We start from the raw sequence: 14,823 nt of genomic DNA on the forward strand, positions 1-14,823 counted from the left end.
TTATTTGATAAATGATGTTCTATTTTTCTCTCGATTTCTGCTCGGATAGTTCTTCATAGCGTTTTCGATTTATGTGCTTGGATTGTTTATTTCTCTCCAGGTCCTCTGTATGTGTGTCGAGAATGTCAATTTCTATGAATTTGCACTCATTATTTGATAAATCGGTAGCAGATAATTAATAGAACGAGATTTTTGTTTTAGTTTTAGCTCTTATCGGTTGTCTACTGAATTTCTGTTAATGAAGAGTTGATGATTGAGGTAGATCTTATTGTTTTGGATTATCTATTTCTTATCTGTGTTGATTTCTAATAAAATTATCGATTCTCTGCTCAAAATTTCAATCAAACATCACGTTCATTGGGGTACTTTGGTTCTAATTAGGTTAGAATTGTTGCGGGAATCTGTCAAAATGATTGAGATGTTGGGATTGAAATGACAATGCGCTCTAAGATAGAGAGAGAATAATCGGAAATTGTTTAGGGTTTTCCTATTGATTATCGTCCTGATTTAAATTTTGTTTTGGGAGCTATGATTTATTCTTATAACCTCATAAGGATTGATAGATGTTAATACAATCCAATGCCACCTTTTTAATCTTTAATATAGACGATCCTCAAAAATCATCAACTTAAAATCGAGAAGGTCGCAAGAAGTCTCTTAGCACATCATAATTTAATCTGTTCATCTTGAATTAGGCCAAACATCATAACATTTATGTTATTTCCTCTATGATGTCATTTCTTTAGTTGTACATAAATACATTGATGTTGTTTCATATTTTGCTTAGGATGTTTTCTTTCAAATTTGTGAGGTTTCCGACAACTAAAATTATGATTCATGTTTAAAATGTTAAAGTTGATTTCACTGTTAATGTTGTTAATGTCTGAATCAATATAAAGTTATAACGAATACTACATAAACAAAATATTGCAATAAAAAAGTCAAGAGACTGGTTCATTTGGTAAGATCTTCCGATCCCGATTCAACCTTACAATCACAATCTAGCAAAATATAAAACGATCTTAGATAACATCTAGATTTTGACAACTTTGCTCCCCATTTTAACATATTTAAAATCCACCCTTGCAATTATTCTTTTACAATAAGAACCTAAAACCTCCATCGTAGTAATACTATTATTTCCTTCAAATACCTATATTTATTTCACGTATCATAATAATACAAACGAAAAACCAACGAATCTTACATTGTCACTTTTCATCAAAATTCAACTTTTTACCCCAAACAAAAAATCTCACATAGTAAGAAATCAAAAAATCAACCTCTGATTTTCGTCTTTTAACCCCGGAACTCGTTCTCCTTTTCTCCACCTATCTATAACCTCTCATTTCTTAGACCTATAAAATGGAGAAACCAAACCACATGGGATTTGTGATACGTAAAAACATCACTCACATACATGTCCATAACCATATCCAATCACCTGACATTCACCCTCGGCCTACTAAATCTTTCATGATCCATATAACTGTCTCCAGAATCCCTCCGATTCTTCTGTTTATCACCACCAATGTTTTCTGTTCTTCGGCTCTTAAAATCTCGTGACCCACCACCCTCATTTCCATGCCCATCTCGCCTTGATCCTGCAATTTTGGAAAAAGGACTTTGTCTTCTTCTATCAGGAATTGCTTTTTTTCCTCTTGATCTATCATCTCTCTCATTCAAAAACTCATCTTTCCCTTTTCGATAATCATTTGACCTTGTATTTCTCCCTCCCTTATTCCGTGTAGGTGGGAAATCATCATCACTCAAGTCTTCATCACCGGAACTAAGATCGGAATCTTTACGTCTACTTCCGTGTCCAGAATTAGCAACATGACTAGATTTCCAGTTTCGATGAACCGGAAGATCTTCATCGGAATTGAAATCCACCCCATCATGTTTCCGATTCCGATTCCGATCCCGATTCTGATTCCGATTCCCGTCGCTATCTTCGGGATCGGAATCGGAATCAACGTCAAGGTCGGAAAAGTTAACCGAAGAACTGTTGGGTAACCGGTTAGTATCCAACTCGTAACTATTGACATCATCGTCTTCCTCGTCATCGAAATCATCAAATCCGACTCCCGGCCTCTTGGGACTGGAATCCGCGTATTCCGATTCCGGAGGCCTTAAAGGCAGCCTGTTCTGGAATGAAGTGTCACGAGACCGTGTCATATATTCTTCATCTAGCTTTCGGGAATCTGCATACTCAAAAGCAGAAACTTCAGCTCCATCAGATTCATTTTCATCAAAATCAAAGTTCCATGCATCGGAGACTTCTTTTCTTGAAGGAGTGTTGTTGTCCATTTTTGCCCTTGGCCCGGGCCCACGTTCCCTTTCTTGCATTTGATTTTCTGTAAATTCATCTTTTGGCCGCTTGCATTCACAGTGGAAACACGCCATATTCCTCCTGTAATTCAAGAATTGACACCTGGAAAGTAGAACAAATGGTGACATAAGTGAAAATGTGAAAGTGCATAAATGTACTTTATTTTTTACAGTAGTTCATCTTTTGGTCCTAAAACGGAAAAATTGTTGCATATATTATACAAAAAACCACTTTGTTGCATAAACTGAGAAAAAGGTGAAACATTGTTACATAAATACACATATAACCCTATTTTCAATGTCCATAGAAAAGCATAATTTGAAAACAGGCGAAGAATGCAACATACTCAGGACATTCCCATTCGCCTGGAAGCAGTTGTCTCTTTGGACGCTTGGCATCACACTGTAAACACACAGTGTTCTTTGCAAAATTCATGAAGTCACACCTGAAATGTACATTTTTCAAAATACAATATCATAATAACAAAAAAGACTGAAAGTAAAATGATATAAAATGTACTTACTTTGGACAAAGCCAATCGCCCTTTTTCATCTCAACATCATCACGCCCCACTCGTTTCCTAGGAGGAGGTGGTGTTTGCTTCACCTTAGGAGAAGGCCTTTTGATGATAGGTGGTGGAAGATTTGGATCTATTGGGATTCCACTCAATTTCACCACTTCATGAAGCAATTTTCTAATAGCCATCTTCACTTTCTTCTTCTTTAAAAGTGAGTCGTTGACAACTGATCCATTTACAGGATCAAATCCATATGTCATCAAAACACGCATAATGTCAATGGTTCTTGCCTCATCTTCTTTATTTGTAAGCAAATATGCACGTTCACAAGAACTCCTTAAGCTACATGAACTACAAACCTGAAATACAAATAAGCACATTGCTATTAATAGTGTATTATTGGTACTTAAATGGGTATATAACTTACATCTCCTTCATCAAGATGAACATGTTTCCTCAACAACTTTGCAGAGAAGACAACCTTCTTGTCTGCACTAGGGCATCCATACCCAACTAAAAGTTGAATATCTTGTCTTGGTAACGACCTGAAATAAATTTCCACCTTAAAATCTCAAAAGTAGTAAATAATGAATGGAAAAAATGAAAAAGAAGTTTGATATACAGAAATGGCATAGAACCCTAACTGACCTCAAGATATCAAACCTATCTTTGCCAAAATTAAGACCAGCAGTCTGAACAGTCTTCCAATCTCTAGTGAAATCAAAACCTTCCTCCATTACCTCCGCCATAAAACCACCATCAGCATCAGCATCACCAAACCCTGAATCCGAAATCATTTTATCTTCGTCTTTTCTTCTACAATCAAAATAGTTCTGCTGAACTAACCTCTCCATCAATTCAATCCACTCCGGCCATGGATGGACCAATTCCACTCCTCTGGTCATCAACCCTTTCTCCTTAACCCCAGAAACGGTAACATCGTCGGCGTGTTTCGCAGTCTCTTCATGTTCGATGATGGGTTGCTTTTCTTTCTTGGATTCACGCCAAGATCGGATTCGTTGTAGGGTTTCGTCTTTTTCGGAACGTTCTTTCTCAATGGCATCTATTTGATCGAATACAAAGCTCATGCGCGCAGAGAGGGAAGTTGGTTTTGGATTTGTTTGGTCTGGAGTGGATGGGCTGGAAGAGAAGGGCTTCACAATCAGTTGACTGATGAAAATGGTTTTGTGGAGACAAGGGTTTCGAGGAAAGAGGCGTCGGAAATAGATGAGGTGAGATAAACCCATTTCATTCGTCGGAAATGAAAGGTTAAACCTCCATCGGCGATGATGGTGAAGAAGCTTAAACCCCCGAGCCTGAAAGTTGTATAGCAGGCCAGCAGGGGGCAGGGGCCACCCGCCAGACCAGAGGTGTTGTTCATTTGATCGATGGGCTTTGGTTTGCAGCCCAATGTGAAATATCACAAACAGTGGTCAACCCAACCCAATACTGGGTTAAGACATCGATTTTGGAATAATCCGTTTTTTTTTTCAGATCTTGTTCTAGACCAATTCGGTCTTGCAATCTTTTCGTTCTCTTTCGGGTTTTTCCGTTTTGATTTTGGGGTCAACTTTTTAGTTCAGATTCATAAAGAGTTGTTTAGATAGGTTGTAGGTAGGAGTTGGTTGATTTCATAAATGTCTGAGTTAGGTTGGAATTTGGGGATTTCATAAATGGCCGAGTTAGGTTGGAAGTGCATGGTTCATAAATAGGAGTGTGAGCATTTGGACCATTTTATCCTTCTGAAAATAGTATAAAAAGATGATGGTTGGGATAGTGTTATCACACTCAAAAGAAAAGAGCTTAATTCAAAATAATGGTTCCAATTCCGAACGATATTGGTGTATGACTGTATGTGTTTGGCAAACTCCCATCGATGGATCGATAATTTGATAGACTTTTGAGTTGGTTGAAATGAGTTTTAGGTTGCAAAAAACGTAAAAATTGTGGTTCTTTGTTTATGAGTGAAGGTAATTCTAGGTTTTCATGTCACGACACTCTCTTATGTCTGAAAGTTTAGACCGTTAGGACTATCGGTCTAAATATGCATGTCTATTTGGGTTATCAACAATGTTTTAAACAAAATTTAACCAATTTGAAGTACTCTACAAAGATTAATATTTTGTTATAATTTTAATATCATTTGCATTAAGTGGCAGAATGTATGTGTCCCGGGGTCCCACGCCACTACTCGAATTCGTCTCTGAAGAGTATTTTTTTTTTTTTTTTGTATTTTTGTGCAACTACAAAAACTATTATGCAACTACTATTAGGTCCAACATAAATAAATATTGGAATTTTTTTTTGTGTCACTACTATTGAAAGTTTCTGGTTCCGTCATTGTTTGCACTCATATATTTAGGCATATTTTGCTATAAGATAATTTACGAAATGCAATATTGATATTGAAAAAGTCAATGCCATAAATTATTTGTCCAAAAATTTTACAAAATTGTTGTGCCTAAAACTTTTTACGGGAATTAAGGTTATGATAAAACTTTTTACGGGAATTAAGGTTAGAGATTGCAATGATAGAATATAATCTTTGAACAATGCTTCCTTGCACTTATTTGTGTGAACAATATGTGAATAAAAAGGCTTACTTACACTTATTGGTGTGAACGATATGTGAATAAAAAGGCTTAAGTAGGAAAAAAATCAATAAACTTGAATTTTAGATATAAGTCATGGACAAGGTTGGACATATGCAAATGTGGTATGTAGTTGTTTCTATAGGGATATCAATAAACTATTACAATTTGTTTGGTGAAAATCTATTTAACCTACCAAAAACCTTTATAAAATATTGTATATTTTTAAGTCACATTCAAGGTTTTTCATTTAAAGTGAACTTATTTTAAGAGAAGATATATCATGTATTTTTCTTCAACATACAATGAATGATTTGACGTGTGATTATGTCTAAGTTCTAAAATTATGCCTATTTTTTATAAAATACCATAATTTTTATATCTTGAAAATATGTTTGGTTTTTTTTGAAACAACTAGAATATTTTAAGCGATTAGCAATGAGCTAGCGGCAAAATAAAAATTACAAAGACATAGTAGCTAAGGTCATGCTGTGCAACCAACCAACCTAGTTCAACTTACAATTTTTACTCATATTAAAAATTCATAAAAAAGACCAAGAAACTATGTCATAAAAAATAGTCGAGTATCCATGTTTAACCGTTCCAAACGCAAGATAATTGTGAAACTTACAAACTACCCAAAAAAATAGTAATGACCACAGCGTAAAACCTCTAGGAAATTGTTGACATGGAGGAGTATTCCCACTCAAATATCAAACCAGAATCTAGTACTTTCCCATTACCAACTTTGATCTCATGGAAGTCAGTAAGGTCGGAACCTCTCTATAGAAGATTTTGCATACAAATAGCTATGTTCGCCTAAGGCCCTTTTTCTTATAATTATATATTATAAGAAACTAATAAAAATTAATATATAAGAAATAATGTATTTAAATATCCAAGTACTAAATATTACCTTGTAAGCACGTTGCATATAAACTTTGACAAAGTTATATTTCAAGAGATTGCATTACACCATTACACCTCAACAAGATTCAAGATTCTTGGCTTTGGGGTAAGTCACGTGTATATTGTGTAATACCCCTCGTTAGGGCTTATTTGAAATCATACTTATGAAATTCTTTTGTTAAGGATTTCCAAAAATATTCAAAAATTAGGTTTGCAGAAAATTACATTGGTCCCAAAATAGTAAACTTAGTTAAAGTTGAAAACTATCGATGTTGTTAACAATATACATATCAAAACAAGGTTCAAGTTTACCACACAATCTGCGGCCTTCTAAAAGTCCAAGCTAATCCCTAACCTAAACTAGGTTCTGCAATCTAAATACACATCAAAATAAGTTAAGAAAATAGAATTGTCTAGTGAGCTACCTGAGGTTGATTCATTTAGATTAAGAGATATCAATCTACTTACTTGAATTAAACCTCCAAAAATTATTTTTAAAACATGATAAACACTTTGAGTTTCAAATCAATATACAATAAGTTTATACTTTTCCAAAAATAGGTACGTCTGGAAATCAAATCATATATAAAATGCAATGCATGCTACTATCTCAAACCCATGTCAATCTTAATAAGTCTAATCTTACAAACTAGCAATGGACACTTGAGAGGTCTCCTCTCAAGTTGTTAGAGAAGGTGGTTCACCCATATTTATATCACTAGGAAGAGGGGTATATCCTTTTTAACGTCTACTTAAATGGGTCTCCTATCATCGATCTAGGAACTAGGTGGTCATGATCCCTAATCCCAATGGTTAGCCATTGCTTTTACCAAAAATGTAAGCCTAAAGGAAATAAGTGATGGGTTTTTTAGGTTACAAGATTAAGATTTGTACAACGGATTTTTTTCACATAAACTCTATTATAATCATCAGTAAACATCACGTACTAGCGATTAAGATCCCTTATGGTGGTTCTGAAAGGACTACATACATCAGTATGGACGAGGTCTAACAATCTTTCACATGTGTGACATCCACATTTTTTACAGTCAATTTAAAGCTTTTTATTTATGATTTATTTATTTTGGAGTATAAAACTTAATACGGAATTTGTTCCCAAACATGATAATATTATTATCAAAGCAATTCCGACGAAATGTATATCATTTATATTTAAGACCATGAGATGTCATCGTCGATACAGAGACATAAGAAGAAAAAAAAGTCTTAATAGGCTTTACAACATCTTATTATACTAACGGCCAACAAACTCCTCAAATCACTCATCATCCAAGTGTCTCCGTACCGCTACCTGTTATACAAAGAAACTGAGTAGGTCAAGCTTGGGGGTCTGGTGAGCACATAGGGTTTTCAACCTACAATAATTAAGTTCTTTAATTATATATTTCACATCAAATCTTTTACCCGATTACCCATTCCCGTTATTCACATATACTAATCCTAAAATACTGATCTCAAGGGCCTATCCTAAGGATCATCATCATCAACGGGTAGACAATACTGCTTTAGGGACTCCTATAGCAATATGTGTCAATAAGGCAACCATATGGGGATAGAGTACATAAAATGAACAAATATTTCATTAACACCTACAAGTTGCAAGTCTGCCAATGTTCCACTGGACTGTCTAGAATAGTCTGTGGTCATCATCTATACTTTTCTAGACGACTGGTTCATCAATATTCAAGTCCTCTCATCATCATCTCATCATTTTATCACCCATCACCACCCAATATATTTTATATAAATATATAAGAAAATATATATATGATTAAATCAAGTAAAATCATATAATTTATCTAACACATATATCAGGTAATTCAGATAATAGGCACACATAGCATTTAATCATCTAGATACTTTATATCTATATGTAAGTTGAAGGTATCTATGTACTCACTTGATAAAGTGGATGAGTGAAAAGTTGGAACATGCTTCATTTCAGCACTTAGCCTTTCCTTTGATGTAACCTAGTATAGTTATCACTAAGTCTTAGTCTAATATTACTTATGACTAATGATAGTGTAGATTCCTCAATAATCCCAATGTCTCATGTCTTTTGGTCTATAGCTGATAAGGGACAACCAGGTAGGATCATATTGGAGGTAGGGTATGTTTGGTATACAGCGTATACTGTGTGGAAATACCACTTTAAACACCTCACTAAATCCAGCCTAGACATCATCTTCGTAAGTAGATCAATCAGTATTATGATGTTGGATTAACTGACAAATCTTATTTATAAATTCATAACAACGACTATGAATTTAAATATAAATAACATTAAAATAATATAGAGTGTAAATTAACTTACAGAAATTCCCAAGACAAAATTTGGAAATTGCATTGACAACGCTTCTACTCAAAGGCTACTACTTGTCAGGCACTCAGGGGTCGTAGGGCTTCTCCAATATACTAGAAATTAAGGAAATTTGGATCTAATGTAGAGAGAACTCGGGGGATTGAGTTGTAGGGGTGAAATATGAGAAGTATATACGGAGGTGGGTATTTATAGCCGAAAAAGATATGCGTCACACACGCCGTGCAAATGGTCAGGGTGCTGACATGTCATTCTCTACATGGTGTCATGTGTCAAGATTTAGGTGGATGTTAGAAGTACGCTGCATATCTTGTATGTTCGCATGGTTCCGTGCGGATTTCTATAAAGTCTTAGAAAACTCATATTTTCTTCATATGAGCTCTGTTTTCGACGCGTTTTATATCCACATGTAGCTATCGACGAGACCTACAACTTTCATTTAGACTCTGTTAGCTAATTTTCAATTTATTTTTAAAGTTATATTTTTAACAGGCTTAGACTGTTAAAGTCCATTAAAAATTCATAACTCTCTCGTTCAACGTCCGTTCTCGACTGTCTTTATATCGATGGACTCCTATTAACGAGATCTTTGATTCTCATTAGATTGTTTCGACTAAAAATCAACCATCTTAGGTCGTAACTTCTTCGTATTTCAGTCAATAATCACTTCGGTCTCTTCAATAAACCTCTTGTTCTCATGAATCCTCATCTCCGAAAGTGGAATCACATCGGGAACTTCTCTCGTGAACTTCCTCAAATAACACACATGAAATGTGTTATGAATACCTTCCAGTTCTTCTGGTAATTCCATCTTGTAATCTTGGTTTCCAATTCTTTGAAGAACTTTGAATGGTCTAATGAATCTTAGACTCAGCTTCCTCGTTTCCTAAATCTGATAAGTCCCTTCCATGGAGAGGCTTTAAGCAACACTTGGTCTCCGATTTTAAATGTAATAGGTTGTCGCTTCTTATTTTCATAGCTCTTTTGATGATTTTGAGTTGCTAGCATCCTTTCTCTAAGCACTTTCAACTTCTCAACAGTCTGGTGGACAATCTCGAGATCCATAAACTGCTTCTCTCTGGCTTCAAGCCAACAAGATGGCATACGCCACTTATGTTTGTACAGTTCTTGATAAGGTGTTATCTTAATGCTCGAATGGTAACTGTTATTGAAGGAAAATTCCACCAATGATAGATACTCATCCCAGTTACCCATAAACTCCAATGCACAAGCTCGTAACATATCTTCCAGTGCTTGAATCATTCTCTCGCTTTTACCATCAGTCTATGGATGGTAAGCAGTACTCAAACATGGTTTTGTACCCATCTCTTCATGTAGACTCCTCCAAAACCGAGGATTAAAACAATTGTCATGGTCTGACACAATTGTCAAGGGAACACCGTGAGCTTTCACTATCTCTTTCACGTAAACTTTTGCAAGCTTATCCATATATAATCTCTCATTGGCTGCTATGAAATGCACACTCTTTTTAAATTAGTCAATGATTACCCAAATCATGTCGTGACCTTCCTTCGTTCTAGGTAATTTGGTCAAAAAATCCATGGTGATGTCTTCCTATTTGCCCATGGGTACTGTTAAAGGTTTCAGATTTCTATATGCTCTCTGATGTTTCACTTTAACTTTGGCGCAGGTCACACACTCAACCACATACTTAGAAATATCGAGCTTCATCGTCGGCCACCAGTAATATGATTTCAAATCCCTATACATATTGGTGTTGCCTGGATGAATTGAGTACATGGTCTTATGAGTTTCTTCCATCAGAAGATCCTTCATTCCTCCCATATTAGGCATCCAAATTCTGTTTTGGAATACCTTCAATCCTTGACTGTTTGTACCGAACACTAATGTTTTTCCTAAAAGATCCTCCTTTCGGTTATCTCCCTCCAAAGCTTCCTCCTAAGCTTTCTTAATTCTTTCCAAATTTGTCGAGATGATTTCAATCCTCAACGCTCTTGGCCTTTTCCTCTCTAGGATTATCTTTCTACCCAAAGCATATACTACGACATTCGCCGTACCAGGATGGTAAAGTATCTCGTAGTCATAGTCCTTGAGTAATTCTAGCCAAAGCTTTTGTCTCATGTTCAACTCCTTCTAATTAAAGAGATAATTGAGACTCTTATGATCGGTGAAAAGTTTACACTTTGTGCCATAAAGATAATGCATCTATATCTTTAGCGCAAAAATCACCGCTGCCAACTCCAAATCATGATTGGGGTAGTTCTTCTCGTGATCTTTCAGTTTTCTAGATGCATATGTTATCACTTTATCTCTATGGGTCAGAACACAACCTAACCCAACTGCTGATGCATCACTATAAACTGTGAAGTATTTGACTCCATTGGGTAAAGCAAGGATTAATGCTTCACACAATCGCTTCTTTAGCTTCTCGAAAGATTATTCATTTTTTCACTCCATGTGTAGGTAAATCCTTTATGGTTCAAAGATGTTAATGGATCAGCTATTGAAGAAAAGCCTTGGATAAACCTTCTGTAATATTCAACCAATCCGTAAAAGCTACGAATCTCAGTGGGACTTTTTAGTCGTTCCCACTTCATTACTACTTTGATCTGTGTTGGGTCAACCATTATTCCTTCTTGATTAACTACATGACCCAATAATTGCACCTATTGGATCCAAAAATCACATTTGGAGAACTTTGCATACAACTTCTCCTTCTTTAGAACTTCCAATACTTCTTGCAAGTTCTTTCCATGCTCCTGCTTGTTTTTCGAGTAAATCAAAATGTCATCGATGAACACTATCACAGATCTATCAAGGAAAGGTTTACAAACCCTATTCATCAGATCCATAAATGTTGCTAGAGCACTGGTCAGACCAAACGACTTAACCAAAATTTCATAGTATCCATATCTCGTTATGAATGTTGTCTTTGTTGGATTAGATGTCTAAGCCCATAACTATTATTGGTATGTACTTAACCCGAGAGTAGCATGGTCCATTTGGGTTGCATATCATCAGGACAATTTGTTAGGATGGACTTTTGAGAGAAGGTTATTTATGGTTTATTAATATATTATAAGTTATAATATATTAATATAAAATCATATGTTTTAATTAGTATCGATCAAGAATTAGTTTGGAATTAATTTAGTGATCAAAAGAGACTAATTAAATCTATGGGGACTAATTATGATAATTAGTTATATTTATATGTGTTGGGCTTATGATCCATGTTGGACCAAGTTTATGTATGGATACATAAAGAGTTGGGCCACATGAACCATGGATCATAAAACCCATGGGTATGGATTATGGGTTATAGCCATGACCCTTGGAATCCTACATATAAATAGGTTACTCCATAGCCAAAATCACCACTTCTTTTCTTAGAGAAATATGGAGGTGTTTTGGTGCATGGAATTCTCTCTCAAGAGCCACCTTTGTCCTAGGTGTGTTGTGATTCCATTTGAGGCATTTCATACTATTGGTGCTAAGCTCTTAAGGCCAAATACATCAAGACTTCAAGCCACATAAAAGGTATGTTTCCCTAACTAGTATATTATATGGTTTATGTCAAATGCATGCTAGTTATAGGTTTAATGCCTTGGAAACCATTTGCATGTATAATAGAGAAAACATAGATCCAAGGTATTTAGGGTTGTATGTGCACCATATGATGTTGTAGTATACTAAAACCCAACAGTGGTATCAGAGACATGGGTTGTTTTCTATTATATTTGATGCAAATGTATTTTTTTTTTCAAGTTGAAGGAAAAAAAAAAGAAAAAAAAAACATGAAGTTTGTCAAATTTTATGATAATTACTTGATTTTATGAAAAACTAATTATTTATAAAATTTGAGTCACTTTACTACAAGAGTTGAATTAGGTCAATTTATTAAAAGATAGAATGATATGATTATTTTATTTGTTTTAAAAGTTTGATCTAAATGGTTATAAGGAGTTACAAATTTTGTCATAAAATTTTGGAACTCAAAAGTTTTTTTAAAGTTATGATCTTAAGAGTTTTGAAACTTCCATAAGTTATGGATGTGAAATGTCTCATTTATTAACTCTTTAGGTTATGAATTCCAAGAGTCTTCAAAGGATAATTGTCAAAGTTTCAAGATTTGTATTAGTTTATATGATTATCTAATTTCTTGAAAATTGTTGATGTGAATTATCTTTACTTATGAGTTTAATCTAGATCATAGAAAAATTATTTGATTATTGTGTTAATTGGAATATTTGATCTTAATGGTTTTTATGAACTCCATAACTTGTCCTCATGGAAAGTGAAGAGTTTTTCTTTTTAAAGTGTCATTAAGTCTCATAGGTTATGAAAATAGAAGAGTCACTATTTTTAATGTCATCATTAAATGATTTAATGTCTTCCATAACTTGTCCTCAAGTTATGGAACTTGAATTTTTTTTCATTAAACCTTAATTAAACTCATAAGTTATGAAAAATCCAAGAGTTTTGAAAGGTTTCAAAACTTGTCCTCAAGTTTTGGAATTTGTAAAGTTACCCCCCATGTATACTTTAATTCCAAACTAGACCTTAGAATTTTAAAAGTTTAAAATTCAACCCTTATACTATTATTATAATTTTAATTATATATATGTATAAGATAAAGTCGTCTTACCATTAGTAGGCCTCATTCACGAAGCCGGTCTATAAGGGGGGTATAAGGTTACTGCCTATAAAATGACAGTTTAATGGGTGTCCACTCTCACTCACCGCTTCCTTGACCGGTGGAGGGTCGTTAGCCGAACAGGTAGGACAAGGACTATAATTCTTCCTTCATTATAAGTATAATGATAAATACTAAGTAACTAAACACTTATAAATTCCCAATCTTAGTTACTTAGGAAAATGTGAATAAGGTGCTAATCCATGAAATTACACTTTGCACTTTGTTTAAGCTGTTAGTGGAGCGTGTGTGGTTAACCGGCACACTAACCTGGACTTAACAAGGTAGGAAAAGGGTAACTTAATGTTTATCATAGTATCGTTGGAGCGTGTGTGGTTAACCGGCACATCGATTGAGGGGTAAATATTAAGGGTACCAAGTATATTTGCATGGTTACTTCACACCTTGTTTTGTGATCCTCGGCATCCCAGTCACAAAACCTGAAGGGCACACTCGAGATTCAAACATGCCATTGAAAAGTTCAATGAATCTCAAAAGAATCTAGGAGTTTCAAAACCAATTAAAACCTAATAATACATTTCGTTTATCTTGATGGAAATTGGTGAATCGTCATTCACCTACCTTCAAATATTTTATAGCTTGGATTACGGCATCCCTCTTCCAAGTTATAAAATAGTTTGTTGGGTCCTAGCCTTAATATATCATATTGGGTGTTATATTAAGGACTTAAATCAACTTTACGTGAATTTCTCCCATTGTTGATGTCTGGTTTAGACAACAATGATCTTCCCAAACCAAGCTTTCCTAATGAATATGACTTCCCGAGTTTGGCTCATGGAAGTCATACTTCTCTTCCTCCACCTCCTCCAATTATTCTCCCTAACCCACAAGTTCAAGGTCACTCAAGCCCTAATGGCAAGCAAGGTCTATGTGTGATCACATCTTAGAGATGAAGTCACATATTGACAAGCCGGGAGAGTTGGGTGTCAAAGTCTTGAGAAAGTTGGATGTTCAATCACTTTCTAAGTCACATAGTGAGTTCCTTTGGGACTACTATGAAACAGACTATGACATGAACCTTAATGATCATATCTATTTGCTTGGTGCTGCTGAATCAGCAATGATTTGGAACGATAGTAAAGCAAATTTGATTAGAAGATCAACTTCCAAAAAAATTTATGGACAGTGACAATGGTGACACTGGAAATCTAGAAAAAGCATTTTCTTCCCAATGGAAAGGGATTGGCCATAGTCAACCCGGTTGACCAAATGGTAAAGAGAAAGGCTAAGTCTGAGATAGTCCTATTACCAAAGGGTCCATATGTTTATTTTTCTAAAGGAAGGGGCGTTGATTGCGAAGCTGCCAAATTTACCTAAGGATGTTAAAGTCAATAAGTTTGACTCTACATCAGGTAGAGCCCATTATCTAACTCTGTTAAGTTCTATTTTGAGATCCTCATTACATGATGTGACTGGGTCACATGTTGATGTTTT

The 14,823-nt window shown here is 35.0% G+C and overlaps 2 protein-coding genes across 2 annotated transcripts; both read right to left on the bottom strand.

Moving 5' to 3' along the window:
* Window positions 1-1,038: 1,038 nt before the first annotated feature.
* LOC145137597 (zinc finger (Ran-binding) family protein) lies at window positions 1,039-4,388 on the bottom strand. The gene is made up of 5 exons (XM_079071725.1): window positions 3,498-4,388; window positions 3,277-3,394; window positions 2,856-3,208; window positions 2,679-2,777; window positions 1,039-2,434 (listed from the first exon to the last, which is right to left on the bottom strand). Exons 1-5 carry the CDS (start codon window positions 4,094-4,096, stop codon window positions 1,441-1,443), a joined length of 2,163 nt encoding a protein of 720 aa, XP_078927851.1. The 5' UTR covers window positions 4,097-4,388; the 3' UTR covers window positions 1,039-1,440.
* Window positions 4,389-9,560: 5,172 nt separating this feature from the next.
* On the bottom strand, window positions 9,561-9,953 carry LOC145140378 (uncharacterized). Its single transcript, XM_079073889.1, has one exon. It carries the CDS (start codon window positions 9,951-9,953, stop codon window positions 9,561-9,563), a length of 393 nt encoding a protein of 130 aa, XP_078930015.1.
* Window positions 9,954-14,823: the final 4,870 nt, after the last annotated feature.

This window comes from Lactuca virosa, chromosome 9, assembly GCF_052849685.1.
Source record: "Lactuca virosa cultivar CGN04683 chromosome 9, Lactuca_virosa_CGN04683_v6, whole genome shotgun sequence".
In the NCBI taxonomy this organism is placed as follows: domain Eukaryota; kingdom Viridiplantae; phylum Streptophyta; class Magnoliopsida; order Asterales; family Asteraceae; genus Lactuca; species Lactuca virosa.

Excerpts from the sequence above, each read along its gene's own strand:
- LOC145137597 (XM_079071725.1), bottom strand. The coding sequence starts at position 4,096 with ATGGGTTTATCTCACCTCATCTATTTCCGACGCCTCTTTCCTCGAAAC. Across the intron at positions 2,778-2,855 it reads GGCGATTGGCTTTGTCCAAA|GTGTGACTTCATGAATTTTG; the intron begins GTAAGTACATTT and ends TGTACATTTCAG. Across the intron at positions 2,435-2,678 it reads GGCGAATGGGAATGTCCTGA|GTGTCAATTCTTGAATTACA; the intron begins GTATGTTGCATT and ends TCTACTTTCCAG.
- LOC145140378 (XM_079073889.1), bottom strand. The coding sequence starts at position 9,953 with ATGATTCAAGCACTGGAAGATATGTTACGAGCTTGTGCATTGGAGTTT.